At 32.7% G+C, this 23,183-nt stretch overlaps 1 protein-coding gene across 4 annotated transcripts in view; it reads right to left on the reverse strand.

Annotated features, from left to right (window-relative positions):
• LOC114327074 (rho-associated protein kinase 1) overlaps positions 1-23,183 on the reverse strand; it is a 194,885-nt gene that overhangs the window by 157,075 nt on the left and 14,627 nt on the right. For all 4 annotated transcript variants that reach the window (XM_050654227.1, XM_050654230.1, XM_050654228.1 and 1 more), the window contains exons 3-5: positions 13,113-13,369; positions 5,108-5,429; positions 2,316-2,531 (exon numbers count right to left, since the gene is read on the reverse strand). In XM_050654227.1, coding sequence (XP_050510184.1) covers positions 2,316-2,531; positions 5,108-5,429; positions 13,113-13,369 — 795 coding nt within the window. The remainder of the gene's footprint in view (positions 1-2,315; positions 2,532-5,107; positions 5,430-13,112; positions 13,370-23,183) is intronic.

Consider the following 23,183-nt stretch of genomic DNA (forward strand, 5'->3'; position numbering starts at 1 on the left):
ACTGGTAAGAAGAATGGTTAAGTGCTATGTTTGGTCCGTACTTTTGTATAGTGCAGAAGTGTGGACGCTAAAAGTATCGATCATGAACAGAATTGAAGCATTAAAAATGTGGATTCATAGACGGATGCTGAAGATACCCTGGACAGCAAGAAAAACTAATGAAGAAGTACTAAGGAGGGTAAACAAAGATAGACAACTGCTAAAGACTGTTAAACATCGAAACATGTCTTATCTGGGACATACAGGGTGGGGCATTAGTGTGACAAAGTCCAATTACTCGTTTGTCGTAAGAGATACGAAAAAAAGTTATTAAGTAAAAGTTGGGGCACACATAGTACCATAATCTAAAAATATTTTCAAATATACAGGAGCGTCCGTATTGACAGAGTGACACAAACTTATGTTTTTTTAAATGGATATTTTTATATTTTTGGATTCTCCTCAATGTTTCCTTTCTTAAAATATAGGGTTTTGTAATATTATACAAGACAGTTTAAAAGATAATTACGTTTTTTTGTTAATTTCGTAGCAATCTTTACACCCTGTAGAATTGTAGTGATTTGACATCAAATTTTTGTTTTATGTTTAAACGATTTTTAGTATAGTCTACTATTGTTAAACATTAACAGTATAGCGAAATGTTTAATTTTAGTATACATGGTGGGTCGAAACTCGGAATGAGTATTTTCTGAGTTTTCTTAAATGGAGCACCCTGTATTTAAGTATTGTAATGAAATGATATTTTATGGTACTTTCTTATTTCTTAAGCATTCCGTATACCTAAATGCTTTAATTTGTAAGTTATTCATGATTATTTAAGCCAAACATTAATTGCACCAAAAATTACGTGAAATTTTTTTAGGTGGCCGTGAAAATATCCAATCAAAAATAATTTTTCGAAAAAAAAATGCATAATCTATCCTGATCCTTAATTTATTAATATTGGATGAGATATCCAAATACATTCGTAGTTAAGTTTGTTGGTGCGTAAAATATTAATCACACATACAAAATTTTCCCTAGTTGGCTATGACACAAAATTTGCTTAAACATTTGACATTATATTATTTATATAGTTTCAGTTGATTTGTTACCATTACTAATATTAATTTTTCTAATGAGGAACTCATTAAAATGGCTTTGTGTTAGGAGAGTATAACAAAAATGAGCTACTTGCAATAAAAATTTATCATCAGCAATTCCCTGATAGACGACAACCAGGAAGAGAAACTTAGAAGAGAAAGGAGAGAAAGTATACTAAAACGGTCTCAACAGACTAGATAGTTGGATTGTAAGAACGGTTGTACTAATATACAGATCCTCAGTGACACTAAGAATTACATTTTAATTCCTGTTTTCTTCATTTACAATAGTTTTTGTTTTATCAGATTTATCATAATCAAGTGTCCAGTTCATCGAAACCGTTATAGTATATTTTCAAACGGTTCTCTTCTTAGTTGTCGTCTATCAGGGAATTTCTGATGAAAAATTCTTATTGCTAGTAGCACATTTTTGTTATACTCCACTATTACAAAAATCTTTTTAATCAGTTCCTCATTAGAAAAATTCATATTAGTAATGGTTACAAAGCAACTGGAACTATAAAAATAGTATAATGTCAAATTTTAAAGCAAATTTAGTGTCATAGTCGATTAGGTAGAATATTGTATGTTTTTATTAATATTTTGCGCACCAACAATCTTAACTACGAATTTATTTGGATATCTCATTAAATATTAATAAATTAAGGATCAGTAAAGATTATGATGTATTTTTTGTTTCGAAAAATTATTTCGATTGAATATTTTCACGGCCACCTAATAAAATTTCACGTCATTTGTTGCGATTAATGTTTGGCGGCTTAGAGAATCACGAATAACTTACAAATTAAAGCACTTAGGTATAGGGAATGCTTAAGACATAAAAAAGTACCGTAAAATATCATTTCATTACAATACTTTTAGTATTCATACAGGGTGTTCCATTAAAAAAAAACTCAGAAAATACTCATTCCAAGTTTCGACCAAACCTGTATACTAATATTAAACATTGCGCTATACTGTTAATGTTTAACAATAGTCGACTATTATCGCCTACGTCGGATAATTCTTATATGGCACGTGAATAAGATTAAATACTTGAAATAGCCCGTATTTTTCGGGTAAATATCTCGGAGCACCAAATACATCCGTTCTGTACGAATTCTGCCGCTGAACCCGCCCCCCCCCTAAAGGTTAGAATAATAAAATCGGCAGATTGCTATATACAAGGTCAAATTCTATTCCGACTATTACTAGATATTGTATTTTACTTACCTAAACGTTTATTTCTATCACAGAGAAGACCCTGTATAAAGGATTTGGCTTCGTTGGATATTTCCACTTCGTCGGGGAAGGATAAGTTATTTTCGTGGTACATAATTTTGTTGTAGGTGCCTAAGAGACTGTCCGCGTAAAAGGGGGTTTCCCCGACCAGCATTTCGTAGACGAAGATGCCTACAGACCACCAGTCGCATTCCCTTCCGTAAATACCTGAAGAGAATAATAAATTTATTAATACAACTAGCTGACCCGGCAGACTTCGTACTGCCTCAATAGATAAAAACAAAATTTTGTATAAAATAAACTTAAAATAAACAAAAGGAATTTGTAATTAATAAACAAAAAATGCTCGATGTGAATGAGTTTTTATTATTATTTTTAATGAATTACACATGATGTTTGAAGTAATAAAGTTTAGTTAGAAGTAATAAAATAAAGTTTGTAGTGCAACAGTTACAATCTTAAATTTGTTTATCTTATAATGAATATAACAGTTTTATTTTATTTACATTCAAAACAACCCTGTATTTATAATTGGGTTCGGGGTTGTCCAACTATATAGGTGGTGATTGAGGAAATAAAATTTCATAAAATTGAATACAAGTAAATAAAAATAAATAAAACTGAATAAACTTAAATAAAAATCATAAATAAATTTTAAAAATAATAAAATTAAATAAAAGTAAATAGAATCTAATAAAAATAATTAAAATTTAATAAAATGAAATAAAGTTTAAAAAAATTAATGGAATTAAAAAATGAAATAAAATAAAATAAAAGAAAATAAATATAATTAAACAAAATTAATTAAAATTAAATAAACTTTTATAATTTGCTGCTTGTTCTTTTCATGTGCTCAGAACTTTTCTCCTGTTTGCCGTTCGTCAGAAAAGTTCGGTTTAGAGATATTTCTTGAAAGTTTCGAAAAACTAAAAAAATCATATTTTGCCCAATTTAAGTTAAACAGTTGCACTTTTCTTCGATGAAATTTGTTGCTCGTTCTTCTTCTGTCCTCAGAATATTTCTAAGGCTTAAGATATTGTATTTCGGACACCCATTGCGCTAGAGGAAAAAAATTAGTACGGTTCTGTTCGGAATTCAGCAAGGAGTCTACCTACTTAATTTCGTATTTTTCACGTCATTATTGTGAGAGTTATGGCGTCACGGGTAATCCCCTTATGAGGTACGGGTATGAAATATAGATAACAACCTACTCCCAGTCCGGTCGAATATACTTGTCAAATTTCATAAAAATCGGCAAAGTCGTTTCGGAGGAGTATGGCAACAAACACTGTAAAAAGAGCATTTTATACATATAGATGTAAAAATTTTGGTGGCTACTTAAATGACTATGTAAAACCGTATAAACCTTCCCTGAACTTCTACAAATAATTCAACATCAAAATTAACCAAATCGGTCCAGCCATTCTCGAGTTTTAGCGAGGCACACGAACAGCAATTGATTTTTATATATAACATATAAAGAAACGACTACATAGGTCGACAAGCTTGAACCCAGAAAACAAAGTAAGATTAATAAATAGCTAATAGAAAAAATTAACAAGTCTACATAACCTCCAAATGACCAAAAAACCGTTGGTTTTGCACTTTTAGTTTTGGATTTGGATCTCAGATTCGTATTCAGCGCACCAAAAACCTTCTGAAAAGTATATTCTGGTTTCTGGGTCCGAAAATTAATCAAATTTTGTCGGCCTGTGTTACACTTCTCCAAGAAATTAACGCATCATCTTAAAAATGGGTCATTTTTGATGTCTCGAATTTCCTAAACCTGTTGTCCGATTTAAGTGATTTTTTTCATATGTTAGAGCCTTATTCTTTAACAATATATCTGTAATATCATTGTTGCTAGACAGGTAAATTGTCATTGTATACCGGGTGTACCAATCAAACTGTATTTTTTCTTAAAGTTTGCGTGACTCTGTGGAATATTTTAGCATTTATAAAATACTGAAATTAGAATCTTCAAAACTATAGCCTCATGTTTTATTAACATTGTTTTTTTATTCGTTCGCTTATGTTGGATGATAAAAAAGTTAGCCTTAACATCTAGCCTTGTTTTTCATCAATACAGGGTGTTTTAACTAAGTATGGCAAAGTTTAAGGGGTAATTCTGCATGAAAAAATAATGATAGTTTGCTTTATAAACGTATGTCCGCAAATGCTTCGTTTTCGAGATAGGGGATGTTGAAATTTTTCTTACAAACTGACGATTTATTTATTGCGCATTTTTTGATATACTGTTAAGAATTTAATATTCACCATTGGCGCGCATACGGGTAATATGACCTTTATGTGCGCCAATGGTGAACATAAAATTCTTAATTGTATGTCAAAAAATGCGCAATAACTACCTCTTAAAACCCACCAAATTTCATTTGCATATCTCAATCGGTTTTAGAGCAATAAATAAATCGTCAATTTGTAAGAAAACTTTCAACTCCCCTTATCTCGGAAACGAAGCATTTGCAGACATACGTTTATAAAGCAAACTGTCATTATTGTTTCATGCAGAATTACCCCTTAAAGTTTGCCATACTTATTTAAAAATACCCTGTATTAATGAAAAACCAGGCTAGTTGTTAAAGTACCTAACTTTTTTATTATCCAACATAAGCGAATGAATCAAAAAACAGAATGTTAATAAAAATGAGGCTATAGTTCGATTATGAGGCTACAGGTTTAAGAAATTCGAGATATTAATGACCAATTTTTAAGGTGGTGCGTTAAATTTCTTGGTGAAGTGTATTGTCATATTATGAACTTACCTTTCCCGTGACTCTGCAGCACTTCCGGTGAAATATAATCAGGCGTACCAACGACATTGTTAGACCTAACCAAGCCCCCTTCGTCCATCCTCATACACGTCCCGAAATCGGCTAGTTTCAAATGACCATATTTGTCCAAGAGCATGTTGTCAGGCTTGACGTCTCGATGGACAAACCCCATCGAATGGATAATATCGAGAGCGAGGACGACCTCCATAGTGTAGAACTTGGCCCAGGTTTCCGGGATGTCGTAGTTCGACATTAGATTGACTATGTCTCCGCCGGGCATGTAGTCCATTACCATATAAAGATGTTTAGCATCCTGTAAAATCAATCTCTTGTACAATTCTCAACAGCTTTACAAATAAAAGAATTCAAAATATTGTTACGTCAGCCCTTGATTACGCCCCTAACCGAACCTTCACGGGGTTAGAAGAAGCTCTGGATCTGTTTTGACGTGGAGAGAATTCCACTGGATTCTGGAAGCGTTTCGAAGAGTGAGGCGGAAGTATATATAGCGACAAATGTTATAAATTTATAAGTTTTAGTGTTAGTGTTGGAAGATTTTAAATAAATAAACATTACATTGGTATCAGAAGCGGGATATCTAAACAAATTCTGTGAAAAATAGTTACGAGACAAGAGTGAGTTAAAAGAGGCAGATTGACGACGTGAATTGGAAGATAGAGAATTCACATCCCGATGGATAAATCACATCGAATGGATAATATCGAGAGCGAGGACGACCTCCATCGTGTAGAACTTGGCCCAGGTTTCCGGGATGTCGTAGTTCGACATTAGATTGCCGGGCATGTAGTCCATCACCATATAAAGATGTTTAGCTGTCTAAATCAATCTGATGTACAATTCTCAATAGCTTTACAAATAAAAGAATTCAAAATATTGTTACGCAGCAATTGCTACGCCCCTAATCGAACCTTCACGGGGTTAGGAGAAGCTCTGCATCTTTTCTAACGTGGATATACTTCCACTGGATTCTGGGAGCGTTTTGAAGAGCGAGGCGAAACTATATATAGCGACAAATGTTATAAATTTATAAAAGCAGAAGTTCGGAGTATTGGTATTTTGAAATGAATTAATAAAGACAAAGGCATTTGATATTTAATTTCGATTCACAGATCATTACCATCTTTCTATGGACCATTTCGAACTTTTGTTCTCTTCAGGAAAGCATGTAATTCAGGAAAGCAGATTTGTTGATCTTTGCCTCGGTATGTGTTGTGGAGTGCAACTATGTAGATTCCACATGTCTCCGCATTCACCACCCTTTATTCCTTGCAAATTTTAGAAGGATAGGGAATATAGCCTAATAAAATAAAAAAAAGTCAATATGTAAATTCGTACAGGTTAAAACAAATTTTATATCAAAGTTTATGTGGATACAAAAGATATTTTCAAGAAAGTATCCAAATCATACAAGGGGATTATTGTTTAAATAATTAAAAAGGGGTCATTTTTGCAAAAAAATTACTTTTTTAATTGCTGAGGTCATTCAATTACCAACGAAGGTCTATAGGATTTTTTTCTGCAAAGTTGAAGAGTAAATATTTCTCATAAGACTTACTAAATTAAAGTTGACCCCCTATTTATTTAAATAATTATATATAAAACTTTAAAAACAAATTTGCAAAAAATTATTTTTAGCGTTTTAAATAAGCACTATAAAATATCTTATTTTACAGATTAAGTTGCGCTATGTTACCAGTATCAAGCAAAAAAAATTGGTCGAAAAATATTTAATAGTTTTTGAGATATTGAATTTGTTTATTAAATGTTACTATATTTTCAATTGCAAAAACGCGGTTGTTGCCAAAGAAATACTCACCTGCTTAAGATCTCCATATTTTTATTTTTATGTATATTTTCGATAAATGTATTGATAAATTCAAATTTCAGTTAAACTCCCCCCTTAAATGGCATTTGAAAATTATTCAAATTTGTTTATAATTTGTTTTTTTAATAACGTCGCGGGGATTAAGTATTTTGAAATGCCGTTTCGATCATTGGGTTCCTGGGAGTTTTTTACTAATTAACAAAATTTTTTTGTCGTTTCTTCTTCTTCTTTTTCTTCTTGGAGTTATATTACTACGGGCCCTTTTAGGGTTTATTTTATTAAGAATGTCGAATCTCTGAGTTGTAGATTCTAGACCTAAAAATATTAAGATTTAACTAAAATCTTTTAAATAAAATGTGGCTACTTACTGAGTTACAGGGTGTTTTATTTAAAAATTTAAAAATTATTGTTACCAAGTACTTTAAAACTATTTGACGTATTCTTATCATACTTGGCATAAAGTGTGGCTATTATACACCCTATTAAATTGTGATTAATAAACGTTTCTAGCTAGTGCCAGAGACGTACGACAGGGGATAGTGAATGATTGACCTTTCCCAAATTCTACGCCACTGAGTGAATTACTATTGTAGCGAAATTTTTCGATTCTCCAATACTTTGTATGTAAATAACTTTATTGGTATTGATAAAGTCATCAGTTTAAGAGATATTGGAAGTTTAAAATGAATGAATGAATGAATCAAAATAACTATGCCGTTTCATTTTTAACGTCCAATATCTCGAAAACTAATGACTTAATCATTACCAGTAAAGAGTATATTATTTACATAGAAAGTATTGGAGAATCGAAAAATTTCGCTAAAATAGTAATTCCCTCAGTGGCGTAGAATTTGGGAAGGACCAACCATTAACTGGCCCCTGTCGTACGCCTCTGGTGGTAGCTAGAAACTTTTATTTATCACAATTTAGTAGACTGTATAGTACCCACACTTTCTGTAAAGTATGATAAGGATACGTCAAATAGTTTGAAAGTACTTGGTGAAAATAATTTTTAAATTTTTAAATAAAACACCCTGTAACTCAGTAAGTAGCCACATTTTATTTAAGTGATTTTAGACCAATCTTGATATTTTTAGGTCTAGAATCTACAACTTAGAGATTCGACATTCTTAATGAAACTTAACCCAAAAAGGGCCCGTAGTAATACAATGCCAAGAAAAAAAAAGAAGAGGAAAAAAAGACAAAAAAATTTGTTAATTAGTGAAAAATTCCCAGGAACCCAATTATCGAAACGGCATTTTAAAATATTTAATCACCGCGACGTTATTAAAACAACAAATTATAAACAAATTTGAATTATTTTCAAATGCAATTTTAGGGGTCAGTTTAATCGAAATTTAAATTTATCAATACATTTATCGAACATATACATAAAAATAAAAATAATAAGATTTAATACAGGTGAATATTTCTTTGACAACAACCGCGTTTTTGCAATTGAAAATATAGTAACATTTAATAAGCAAATTCAATATCTCAAAAAATATTAAATATTTTTCGACCAATTTTTTTTTTGCTTAATACTGATAATATAGCACAACTTATCCTGTAAAATAAGATATCTTATAGTGCTTATTTAAAACGCTAAGAATAATTTTTTGCAAATTTGTTTTTAAAGATTTATGTATAATTATTTAAATAAATAGGGGGTCAAATTTAATTTAGTAAGACTTATGTGAAAGATTTACCCTTCAACTTTACAGAAAACAATCCTATAGACCTTCATTAGTAATTGAATGACCTCAGCAGTTAAAAAAGTAATTTTTTTGCAAAAATGACCCCTTTTTAATTATTTAAACAATGATCCCCTAGTATGATTTGGATACTTTTTTGAAAATATCTTTTGTACCCACCTAAACTTTGATATAAAATTTGTTTCAACCTGTACGAATTTACATTTTGATTTACATGTAGTGTAATTTGATTTTACTAGACTAATAGGTAGAAGAGATAATCTGTTTCCGAATTAAGAAATTCAAAGATTTTATTTTTAAATTATGTATTTATTTGAAAATGGAGTCGCTTGGGTTTCGTCGTTTATTTAATAGAGGTCGCTATTGCATAAAGGTGTCTATTTTCGATTCAGATCATCATTACATGCTTTCCTAAAGAGAACAAAAGTTCGAAATGGTCCATAGAAAAATGGTAATGATCTCTGAATCGAAATTAAATATCAAATGCCTTTATCTACCTACGGTTTTACTCACGTATTGAGTACTAGGAAACAGATTTGTTGATATTTGCCTCGTTGAATTGATGTGTTGTGGAGTGCAACTATATAGACTACCCATGTCTCTGCATTCATCACCCTTTATTCCTTGCAAATTTTAGAAGGATGGGGAATAGGTAGAAGAGAGAATCTGCTTCCGAATTAAGAAATCCACAGATTTTATTTTTAAATTATTTATTTGTTTGAAAATGGAGTCGCTTGGGTTTCGTCGTTTCTGAAATAATAAAATTTGAAAAGACAGATCTATCTCTCAAAATATCAAGATGAGACTGGTGAATGCCCTTGTATTCTCAATATTTCTATACGGGGCAGAGACTTCGACTCTTCGCGCACGCGAGCTCCAAAAACTTGATGTCTTTGAGATGTAGTGCTGAAGATGAATGCTGCGCATACCTTTGCTCATAGAACAAACGTTTCCATTCTCAACCAACTCGAGATTTAAAAACAGGCTGTCCACAATATGTCTGCAACGAATTCTGCAATAGGGAACTTGCATAAATTTTTAAATTCGAAAAAAATGTTTTAAATCACAACACAACATAATTTAAAACATGTATCAAAGATAAAAAAGTTTTGTTTGTCTTTCGTTTGGCCCCCTAAAGACGATTAAAAATTCAAATTAAAACAGGTGGTCCCAAACTCGTCGTGACGTCACTTGGTTTTACATTTACATTTTTCCAATAAAGTAAACAGAATTTTAAATTAGATGTTATAAACGTCAGTAGAAAATACATTTATGTGACGTTACAAGTGTTTTCGATCGTTTGAACTATTCATAGAAAAATTCGTACTTTTACAAAATGGTTTTATTTTCAATAGTAAACCTTCGTTTCTTTCCTTCAAAAACAGTATAAAACTACAATTTTAACAAACTGGTATATATTATTACAATGACATACGATAAATGTCATTAGAATATAAATATTTTTGACTTATTCCACGACGATGAGCTTGCCAAATACCCAAGTAGGTGGAGGCCAATAAACTAAAGAAGGAGAAGAAGAATATACCTAATGGCTGTATGACACTATGCATTTTCTTGTATCATTTCTAATATCGTTTCTGATATGTCAAAAAAATGTATAGTGTCATACACAGATACAAGAAACGATATCAGAAACGATACAAGAATTTGTGTCAGGCACAGATTCTTGTACAATAACTGCGCCAATTTCTGCGCAAAGAGCAAAAACGTAAAACCTGCTGGTAAAACTTCTAAATGTCATAATGGCGGGGCGGCTGAAAATGAGATCATATGATTTATGTCTTGATGAATTTATTTGTGTTTTGTAGGTATTATTTATAAATATTTTATTGATACTTAATATACCGTTTGGTATTACTGTTCTACTAATAACCATATATTTAGAATAACTTTGGGTTTCATATTGCATAATTTTTTAATAGAGGAAAATACAATAGTTCCAATTTGGATCAAACTGAAGATAATGCAAATATTTTAGCACAAATATCAAAACAAAATAAAAAACACAAATAATCAACAGTCAACGTAAAAATTCTAGTTATTATAACATTAAAATATTTGTTTTTAAAAGTTTATAAATTTTATAAAATCCTTGAAATCAGCTGTAGACGCAGTACTACCATACCAATGTAACGTGACAGGGCGACAAACAAAATTTCGACCAATCACGTGCCGAATTTCATACAGTTTTCGATACAAGAACTTGCATAGTGACATACAGGGCACAAATGTACGTACAAGAAATGATACAAGAAAATGTATACAAGAAACGATATCAGAAACGATATTAGAAATGATACAAGAAAATGCATAGTGTCATACAGCCTTAAATATAAGGTTGTGTCTAGGTATACGTTACCGTGTACGCAAATAAAAAAGTTAGTGTTTGTTTTTAAATTAACTACGGAGTGTGGACAATTATTTAGTTCTTTTAATGAGTTTAAGAACATTTTAAAACAGTACGAAAAAGATAAGAGACTATAAATTAATATGTATTTTTTTTAGTTATAAATGAAATAGTATGTATTACCGTAAAAGATTAAAATAAAAAGAAGACCTAAAGCTTTCACAATACTAATTAACTTGTTCTGAAGCTATTATCCTTGTGGCATTTTTGTAATCAACTATTCTAAATGGGAACTAAGCCACAATTTAACCAAAAAATGATTTTATTAACGTTTCGACGTCTAAATCGGACGATTCTAAATGGGAACTAAGCCACAATTTAACCAAAAAATGATTTTATTAACGTTTCGACGTCTAAATCGGACGTCGTTGTCAAAATACAAAATATTATTAAATTAAACAAAAATGGTGTTGCTTAGTAAAAAAATTTTTCTAATAATTTATTTAATCTGACTAATTTTTTTATTTTGACAATGACATCCGATTTGGACGTCGAAACGTTAATAAAATCATTTTTTTAGTTAAATTGTGGCTTATTTCCTATTTAGAATAGTTGATTAAAATAATTAACTTACGTATAAAAATTATTTTAACAATATTTTTTATGTGATATGTCAACTAAATACATATATTTATTTTGCTAACCTAAATATATACTTTAATATATACATTGATTTATTACAATTAAGTTTGAAACATCTGAATAGTTCTGCTTCCCTTCCTTTAACAAATATTTTTCTATCAAACACACGCTAAACATATCAAAATAGCATGTACCAAAATATACAGTCACTGCGCACGCTAAATAATAACGTCACTGGCTTGATGAAGTTTAATTCGCGTATACATACCTAACTTTTTTATTTGCGTACACGTTAGCGTGTACCTAGACACAGCGAAATATAACCATAATAATAACTAATGTAAAACTATGTGACGTCACGGGTCGTTTGAACTATTTTATACCGCTGAAGACTTTAAATACGTATTTCTAAGTTATTACGAGTTTTTGAAGCGTGAAATTTTGGAAATCTCATTTTTAAACAAAACTGAACATTATTATGTAATAAAAAAAATTGTGCAAGTTCCCTATTCTTCGGTCACGTGGTTCGCAGAGGTGACGATAGTTTGGAGAGTTTAATTGTTCCGGGAAGATGATCAAGAGGATGATCACCAACTAGACGGTCCGACCAAATTAATAAATCAGCTGGAAACTCATTCTGCGAAGCTCTTAGAGCAGCTGAAGATAAAGACCAATGGAAAAAATTGTTAGCAATATTGGAAGAAATCACGATCCTCAATAATGGAGAAACGACAAGGGAGAGAGTTATAAATTTATAAATTTCAGTGTTAGTGCTAGAAGACTAATAGTTATTTAACCAACAAGTGTATTAATAAGGGCGATTAACAATTGAGATATTTTAACGCATGAGCGGCGCGAGTTTTATCGCCATTTTAATTCAAGAGTTCGTTACAAAACTTTTCCGTCGACCGTACTTTTCAGAAATAAAGATATATCCATCTTTTGATTTTTCAAATACACAGAATTTTAAACAATAAAGTAAATAATGACATACAATGACAGATAGTACTAACAGCGGCTACTTCATTTTAAATTTTTTAGTGGAAATATAAATAGGTATATGTTTGGTTGCCTACACCACAGGTCACTGCCAATCACAGAGCGTTTAATTAATTTATACAAGCAATGTATGTTGTGTTGCCTATAATGAAATCGTTCATTAATAGAAAATCATTCATTAATAGGGGTCATTAATCAATGATTTTGAGGGTGTTAAAATTGATCACAAATGGACGGTCGACGGAAAATAAATTAAAATAAACATTACATTGGTGTCAGAAGTGGGATATTTAAACAAATTCTGTGAAAAATAGTTACGAGACAAGAGTGAGTTAAAAGTGGCAGATTGACGACTTGAATGGGAAGATAGAGAACTATTATAAATATCTAAATATTAGAAATTATGCGAATAATTCCCACACTTACCTGAAACGCAAAATGAAGCTGGACTATCCACTCGGACCTCGCGTGAGCCATGATGTACCTTTCCTCCCAGAAAAAGGCCGAATCCGAGCGTTTAATCAGGTCTGCTTTGCTTAATCTCTTCATGGCGTACACCCTTCTGGTGTATTTGTGTCGAACGAGTTGCACTTTGCCGAACGCTCCGCGACCTATCACTTTGATGTGCTCAAAATCGTCCGTTTTCATACGAAGGTTGATGATGTCACTGGCAAAATCATCGTCTGTAAAAAAAAAGACAATGTATACAGTAGGGAGTCATACAAGATATTCACAAGCAATAGAATGGATAAATACACCAGAAGTATATTAGGGAAATACCAACAAGGTTTCAGAAAAGAAAAATCCACCATAGCCGCCATTTACCAACCAACACAACTGATTGAAAAGTACTACGAACATGACATAAATTTACACCTACTATTTATAGACTTCCAGCAAGCCTTTGACTCTGTAAATATACACCAATTCTTACTTGAAATGCAAAACATGAATATACCAACAAAACTGTTTAGATTAGCAAAAATGGCAATGGACAACTCTGCAGGAGAAGTTATAATAGACGCAAGCAAGCAATAGTGTTTAACCCAGCCTGAGCGACTTGCTCAACCGTTGAGAATGACATTCGGATGATACAAGTCATTGGGGCGAGGAGGATTAACTCATATAAGCAGGAATCCCTCCACCCCGCACCCCCCTGCAATGTTCCAGACTATTAGGTCTGGATCCCGCGTATGAAAAAAAAGTTGATTAATAGCAAGCTGAAAATTTGTTAATAGCTTAAGGGTGTCTAGTCGGACAAACTTTGATATATGGGAACACTGGAACAGGGGAAGTTTTAATTGTGGAACAGGTTAAAAATTTGCAACGGTCAGACCACGAAAACGGCACATGTATTTTGTCCGACAGAACAGGCTTAAACTCTCCGAACAGAGATTAAACTCTCATGCAAAAATCAGACTGCTATTTATCAACAAATGGGCGTTTTAATGAGTGGAACATGTAGAATATGTCAAATGACAGGAATTATGACAGGTGATAAATAGCAGTCTGATTTTTGCATGAGAGTTTAATCTCTGTTCGGAGAGTTTCAGTCTATTCTGTCGGACAAAATAAATGTGCCGTTTTCGTGGTCTGACCGTTCCAAATTTTTAACCTGTTCCACAATTAAAACTGCCCCTGTTCCAGTATTCCCATATATCAAAGTTTATCCGACTAGACACCCTTAAGCTATTAACAAATTTTCAGCTTGCTATTAATCAACTTTTTTTTCATACGCGGGATCCAGACCTATATCCTCCACCCGACAGCACTATGATGCGCTATAGGGGCTCTCTATCAACCAAAGGGCTCATGTGGGATTCCTAGATACAAGAACTCCCACACGAAATCCTACCGCGAACAATGCAGGCCAGCGTGAGGCACTCTATTCCCGCTCTCACTAGTGACTTATCATCGATCTGTATTGCTTGCTCGAGCCCCGAGTCCCTGCTCTGGGCTACGTCCAGTTTGGCGAAGGGAAATACAAAAACTACCAATATAAAAATGAACTAAGAAGAGAAGATAAATTAAATAAAGAAAATATTTAAGTGGAAAGTACAAATACAAGAATAAAGGAAATAAAAAATGTAGTATGTCAAAGTGTGTAAATAATTTATTTCTTTAGCTGCGCGCTTTCGACATAAACGTCATCATCGGAGCTAATGGTCAAATAGTAAAAAAGTACCGCTACAACATTGAGGTGTTATCATTTGCATCTTGTGAATATAAATATGAATTTTGGTTGGAAATGCTTTGTCCTCCGTACAACCCCAAACAGTAAAAACAGAAAAAACGGCCACATTACACAAACACAAAACTTTCATGGCATAGGTATCACCCATCCATTGTTGGTCTAGTAGAGGTTGGCTGGTCAGCCAGCTGTTTCTACTAGGCCAACAATGGATGGGTGATACCTATGCCATGAAAGTTTTGTGTTTGTGTAACGTGTAATGTGGCCGTTTTTTCTGTTTTTACTGTTTGGGGTTGTACGGAGGACAAAGCATTTCCAACCAAAATTCATATTTATATTCACAAGATGCAAATGATAACACCTCAATGTTGTAGCGGTACTTTTTTACTATTTGACCATTAGCTCCGATGATGACGTTTATGTCGAAAGCGCTCAGCTAAAGAAATAAATTATTTACACACTTTGACATACTACATTTTTTATTTCCTTTATTCATTAAAGTGTGTACAAACTTATCAGTATGTATTTCAACTATTTTTTACAAATACAAGACCCAGAGGGAGGCTTATAAGTGCAGATGGTAAGGTCAGGTCATAGGAGATATCAACGAAATGAATAGAACATAGAATGGAATGGAACTTAATCACCAATCGGGTGGAATCACATAACAACATGTGAAGAAAGTCTGCTAAAAATAGGAAAACAAAGAAAAGGCTGAGTGATTCCCCTCGAAAAACTGAGCGTCTTCTTGTGCCACTCCTATCGGAGATTGTAAATCATCCAGGCTATCCTGACCTTGTTTACAGCTGACCTAAAGAGTTCATTAATGATGCAACCCAACCTCTCTCTAAAATTCCGCAACCATGACATTCTTATACGGCCTGGATTCCGTTTTCCTTCTATTTTTCCTTACATTATATTTTAAAGCAATGCGTATTTATGTCCTCTCATCAGGTGACCCAAATATTCGAGTTTTCTTGGTTTGATCGTTAACAAAATGTCTGGGCCTTTTCCTATCCTTCATATTACTTCGAAGTTTGTGACTCTTTCAACCCAACTTATCTTCATCATTCGACGGTAGCCCCACATCTCGAAACTTTCAATATTTTTTATGTTGTTCTGTTTGAGAGTACATGCCTCTACACCGTATAATAGCGTGTTAAATACGTAGCTACTTAGCATTCTTAATCGTAATCAATGTATTCTCAATCAATGTATTCTCAATCGTAATCAATGAGGGATGCGTATATCTCTGTTGCAGAAGAATTTTCTCATCTTTATGAAGGTGGCCCTGGCAATTTCGATGCGTCTTTTTATTTCATTGTTTTGGTCTCCAGTTTCGTTTATTAATATTCCCAAGTATTTGTAACTTGGTACTCTTACAATTTGAATGCCGTTTATACTAATATGTGCTGGTTGTGTCATGTTTTTACTGAAGACCATATACTTGGTTTTTTTGATATTAATATTTATGCCATAATTGTTGCAATTGTTGCCATAATCTATGTTTCTAAGTAACCGTTGTAATTCTTCTACTGTTCTTGCAACCAGTAGGTACAGTGTCGTCCGCGTATCGAATATTATTACAACCTCTGCATTGATTACGATTCCTTCGTTTACTAGCAAAAGGGCTTCCTGGCAGATGCTTTCACTATACACATAATAGCAGTGATGACAAAGTGCATCACTGTCGTACTCCTTTACGTATTTCTATTTCTTGTGATGTCTCATTTTCTATGTTGATGTTAACTTTCTAATATTGATATTGGTAGTTTTCTGTGGAACAGAATCAGACAATTCTGCCTTATTTATTATTATGTTCTAGAAGACATTGAGGCATTCGAGATGTGGTGTTACAGGAGAATGTGGAAAATACCATGGACAGAAAGAGTAACAAATCAAGATGTTTTGCTGAAGATGGGGAAGGAATGCGAAGTCATAAAAACCATACAAACGAAAAAACTGGAGTATCTAGGACACATAATGAGAGGAGAAAAGTACTCTCTGCTAAGACTCATAATCCAAGGAAAAATCTCGGGAAAGAGAAATGTAGGAGGATTTCCTGGTTGCGAAATTTAAGGGAGTGGTATGGGCGCAGTTCAATACAGTTGTTCAGAGCTGCAGCCAACAAAGTTAAGATTGCTGTGATGGTAGCCAACCTCCGATAGGAGACGGTACTGCGAGAAGAAGAATATGCTCTAGAATTGCGATCTTAACAATTATGCAGCAAATTTCCCAAATCGACGTCATTATAACGGATCTAATATTGCATCGCGTTTTTAAACATTTACATACATTAGTATATTTAAACATTTACGTTTGAAATCCCACATAATGTTTTAAGGAAATGATAAAAATCTGAATGATTCCTAGACTTCCATTACTGTTTCCAAGAACAGCTGTTTATAAACTATTTACACAGACGTAGAAACCATTTCTATTTTAGTATATTCAATATCCGTTATAATATTTTTTTACTATTTCACATAAATAAAACAGTAAATACTGATATAAACACAAACAGAAGTGTATGACTCAATGTCAATAAATGATTCCGCCAGTTTTTTAAGCAAACAATAAGAACATCTAGAAAAATTTGCATACAATGAGGAAATACCCAAACGGTGATACTTTTTAGATAAATACCTTGGCTGTGACGATATCTTATCAATAAATACTTAAAATTATTATCAGCTACTTCGATAATCTTCAAAAATTCTAAATTATTAACATAAAGGAATTATTTCTGCGAATTCGTTAGTATTTTGCCGATTTTTTATAGACTAGGAGTCACATTACGAAGAGAAATACGAAAACTTATAAATGCCAGGCAAAAACCAATAAATATAGACGAACTAAAGTAGACAAAAATCGAATAGGAACAAAAACTCATAGAACGTAATAAACTAATACAAAAAGATATCCTAAATAACAATCTAAAAAAAACCTAAATAAAATACCATGAAATCTGAAATAAAAATTTAACGAATATTATCAGCAGCAAACGAATGGATCTACAATAAAACAGATAAAGTTCAAAAACTCAGCAAGGAAGCACTAGATTTAATAAAAAAAAGAGACAACTTATGCAAAACTGAACACTTAATTCAACCAAATACATAATTAAGAAATAGTCTAGGGAAGAAGACTAGAAGATATAAGGAAGTACAAAATAACACAGTTAAATGAAATACTACAAAAAAGGCATACGAAACTGGAAGAAGAAAACAACATAATAGAAAACGACTACCAAACATTATATGTCTCTAATAGTTTTCACTATATTGGAAACATTAATTTTTATTTTGTAACTTCTAGTCCATTCTTTCACGGTTTTTGCTCTAAATTTTAAAGAACCGCTTGGATTGACATGAAATTTGGCATGCGTATAGCATACATGTCAAAGAAAAAAAGTGATATTGTGCCGATGTGTGCTTTTGCCCTGGGGGTGACTTTCACCCCCTCTCGTTGGTGAAAAAATATATGTCCAAAATAAGTCCGGAAATGGGTAAACTGACTAATTTTAAGTAACTTTTGTTCTATAGAGCTTTTTCGCTAAGTCAACACTTTTCGAGTTATTTGCAAGTGAATATGTTCATTTTTCAACAAAATAACCACATTTTTAGACAATTTTTCGCAAATAACTCAAAAAGTAAGTGTTTTGTCGAAAAAAACGTTTTTAGCAAAAATATAGCTTATAAAAAAGTAAAAAAAATGGTGTACGCGTTAGGTCTCTGGATCTCGTAGAACCAGAGTTATAGCTAGTGAAAAATAGATTCATATTCACCAAATTTCAAATAGAATATTTCGACGTGAAATATCCAAAAAATTAAGCACTTTTTGGGGAAAACCCATTTTAACTTTTTTAAAATGTTTAAAAAAGCTTTATTTTTTGTTTTTACAAAAAGTTTCTAGCATTAAATTTAAGCAAGTTACGCTCAAAATAAAGTTGGTCCCTTTTGTTTTTGCAAAAAAAGATCGGGAAGACCAACCCCTAATTAGCAACTTAACCTTTAACTACACGCGCTGGCGTATTTTGTACGCCAGATATAAGAATTGTACTGTAAATATATTTAAAAATTTAATTTTTGACCTTGTTTATCTCTCTAACCTAACCTATCACTGGAATGTGCTTTACAATTTGGTTTTAGTTTTGTTATAATCGGCGTTCTGAGAAGATCGTAATTTACAGTTTATTATTTGTTGTTTCCGGTGGTGGACAATATACGCCACGATTATATTAATATAAATAGTAATATAAGTACATATTTCAATTGTTTTTTAGTCATTACGGCACAAAATATATTCTTCTTTATAAACAATAATTTTTCTCCTGTAAAAAATCACATTTCAAAAAAAAATTTATTTGTAATTTTATTTATCATGGAATCCAGTTATTCCATGATTCCACTTATAAATCCCAATTGGCTTACTGATAAGGAACTCCAAGTATTCACTGATGCCGAATAAGGTTTATAACAAACAACTAAATGTATTTTTTCAAAAAACAGTAAACAAATCCACTATTTTTGAGCTTATTTTCTTGTGGCGTATAAAGTACGCCACGCGTGTAGTTATGTTATAACTTTATGCGCGGGTAGTTAAAGGTTAAATGAAATTAACCGTTACCGCTCCACAAATTATTTTACTTATGTTGTGTTTATATGATCTGTAAGTTTCATCGATTTAAAGTACTTACTTATTCTTGAAAAGGGTTTTACTTTGGTTTCAAAGTAAAATTTTTAAAAATTTAAATTTTGAAAAATATGTTTTTTTTTCAAAATAACTTAAAAATTGTTAGAGATACCAAAAATCTAGAAAAACAAAAGAAGTCAGATTTTCTTTTCTGAATAACATGTATTTTTTTGTTTTTCTGTTAGACAAAAATTTATTGAGATTTGGTGTTTCTAAATTTGCATACATTCGTGATCAGTGACTCGTTCAACCCCTTTTAACTACAGCCCTTTCAATAATAAGGACTTTGAACCGATGAAACTTACAGATCATATAAACAATATATACACGAGTCAAGAAACTTGTGAAGTCGTAACGATAATTCATTTAAGATACTAATCGATTGACGTCTCGTGATTTAAGTCAAAATTTAAGTCGCGAAAATTGCCAGGCAACAAACTTTCATACCAGTCGAAAATATTGCCGGCAAAATTTTCTCTCTTGTGATATTTATTATACAGTGTGTCAATTTAAAAACTTACAATGGCTATATCTCACGAACAAAAGCTGATATCAAAAAATGCTTGAAAACGTTTCTAGGATACTAAGGGGGAACTAAAATGACATGAAAGAGAACTCACCCCCATCAACCCCCTAGGCCCCACCCATCACAACCAAAAAAGTTTAAATTGCAAACCCCTACTTGTGATGCATCATTGAAAAGGCTATAAAAAATGCTATCCAATGGTATAAATAATAATTATACAGGGTGAAGCAATAATGGTGAAACTTTTGCTTAAATGAAAAATTTACTAAGGTTTTGTTGAATTACAAATTGATTAAAAATGTCAATGAAGTAAATATTTAATGTGAATTCCGTTGTTCGGTAAACAATAATACAGCCTATTTTCAAATTCTGCACGAAATTTGGCAAATGTTCTAGTAATAGGGCGACATGCTTGAGTAATTCTTTCTCGCAATCCCCCAAGTGATGCAAGTTGAGTTTTATAAACAACTGATTTAAGATAACCCCATAGAAAAAAGTAATATACTATCCTACTATAAAAAGTACCATCCAATGGTATAAATAATAATTATACAGGGTGTTAATATCAGCTGGCTTACTATGACTTTTGTATTTGTAATGCTATCTCCCGGACTATTATTTTAAATGGTAAATGTTCGCTCGAACTTTTTTTTGTTGAATTAAAACTTAATTTGCTATTTTTGCCTTAAATCAGTTGTTTATAAAACTTAACTTTTGTCACTTGGGAAATTGCGAGAAATAATTACTAAACATGTCGCCCTATTACTAGAAAAACATTTGCCAAATTTCGTGCAGAATTTGAAAATAGACTGTATTATTGTTTACAAAACAACGGAACCCACTTTGCACATTTACTTAATTGACATTTTTATCAAATTTGCAATTCAACAAAACCTCATTAAATTTTTCATTTAAGCCAAAGTTTCACAATTATTGCTTCACCCTGTATAATTATTGTTTATTTATACCATTGGATAGCATTTTTTATAGCCTTTTCAATGATGTATCACAAGTAGGGGTTTGCAATTTAAACTTTTTTGGTTGTGGTGGGTGGGGCCTAGGGGGTTGATGGGGGTGGGTTCTCTTTCATGTCATTTTAGTTCCCCCTTATTATCCTAGAAACGGTTCCAAGCATTTTTCGTTTTCAGCTTTTGTTCGTGAGATATAGCCATTGTAAGTTTTAAAATTGACACACTGTATACGAAAAAATGAACATCATCATCATCATTCTCTTTGCCTTATCCCTATGCGGGGTCGGCTTCCCTAATTGCATTTCTCCACACAATTCTATCTTGGGCCATATCAATGTTAATCCCCTTTACCAACATGTCCTGCCTTATCGTCTCCCCCCAGGTCTTCTTTGGTCTTCCTCTCCTACTCCTTCCAGGAATCTGCACTTCAGCTATTCTTCGTATTGGGTGGTTAACGTCTCGACGTTGAACATGACCAAACCATCTTAACCTATGCTCTCTCATTTTGGCATCAATTGGTGCCACACCTAGACTTCCCCTAATATACTCATTTCTAATTTTATCCTTCTTTGTCACTCCACTCATCCATCTAAGCATTCTCATTTCCGCCACATGCATTCGCTGTTCCTCTTTCTTTTTCACTGCCCAACATTCAGTTCCGTACATCATAGCTGGTCTTATGGCTGTTTTATAGAATTTTCCCTTCAGCTTCATTGGAATTTTTCTGTCACACAACACACCACTCGCTTCTTTCCACTTCATCCATCCAGCCCTAATTCTACTGCATGCATCTCCATCTATTTCTCCATTACTCTGTAATACCGATCCTAGGTACTTAAAACTATTGCTTTTTACAATCATTTCACCATCCAAAGATACCATTTTATTTGTAGTAGCTCCATCTTTAAATGAACATTCCAAATACTCTGTTTTTGTCCTACTAAGTTTTAAACCTTTTTCCTCCAGAGCTTGTCTCCACTGTTCCAGTTTTTGTTCTAAGTCTCTTTCACTATTTCCTACTAACACGACATCATCAGCATACATTAAGCACCATGGAATGTTACCCTGTATTTTCGCTGTTATCTGGTCCAAAACTAATGAGAATAAATACGGACTAAGCACAGAACCTTGATGCAATCCTACTTTCACATGAAATTTATCAGTCTCTCCCACACCTGTCCTAACACTAGTCGTTACTCCCTCATACATATCCCTCACAATCTTTACATATTCACCAGGGACTCCTTTCTTATTGAGTGCCCACCACAGAATCTCCCGAGGAACTCTATCATATGCTTTCTCAAGATCAATGAATACCATATGAGCGTTTGTTTCTTTACTCCTGTATTTTTCCATCAACTGCCTTATAGTGAAAATTGCATCTGTTGTTGATCTACCCTGCATAAAGCCAAATTGATTCTCGGATATTTCGGTCTCTTCACGTATCCGTCTATCAATTACTCTTTCCCATATTTTCATGGTGTGGCTAAGCAGTTTTATAGCCCTGTAGTTTGTACATTGTTGTATATCTCCCTTGTTTTTGTAAACAGGTACCAGTATACTGCTTCTCCATTCGTCTGGCATTTGTCCAACTTCCATAATTCTATTAAATAGACCTGCTAGCCACCTTGTTCCTGTCTCTCCCAATGCTCTCCATACTTCCCCAGGAATATCATCTGGTCCTACCGCTTTTCCTTTCTTTATTTTTTGAAGCGCTTGAGCCACTTCCTCATTGGTTATTTTGGTGACCATTGCTGCTACTGTCTCCGTTGACTCTACAGGCTGTCTGTCAAATTCTTCATTTAATAAGCTGTCAAAGTACTTTCTCCATCTCTTTTTGACATCCCTTTCGTGAACTAGTATTTTATTATTTTCATCTCGGATACATCTAATCTGATTAAAATCTTTTGCTTTCTTTGCTCTCTGTTTGGCTATTTTATATATCTTCGTTTCGCCTTCCCTGGTATCAAGTTGATCGTATAGGTTTGAATACGCTTCTGCTTTAGCTTTTGCTACTGCTACTTTCGCTTCCTTTTTGGCGACCATATAGTTTTGAAGATCTATGTCCGATCTGGTTTCTTGCCACTTTTTATATAATTTTCTCTTCTCTTTTA

The sequence above is a fragment of the Diabrotica virgifera genome, chromosome 6 (genome assembly GCF_917563875.1).
Source record: "Diabrotica virgifera virgifera chromosome 6, PGI_DIABVI_V3a".
Taxonomy (NCBI): Eukaryota; Metazoa; Arthropoda; class Insecta; order Coleoptera; family Chrysomelidae; genus Diabrotica; species Diabrotica virgifera.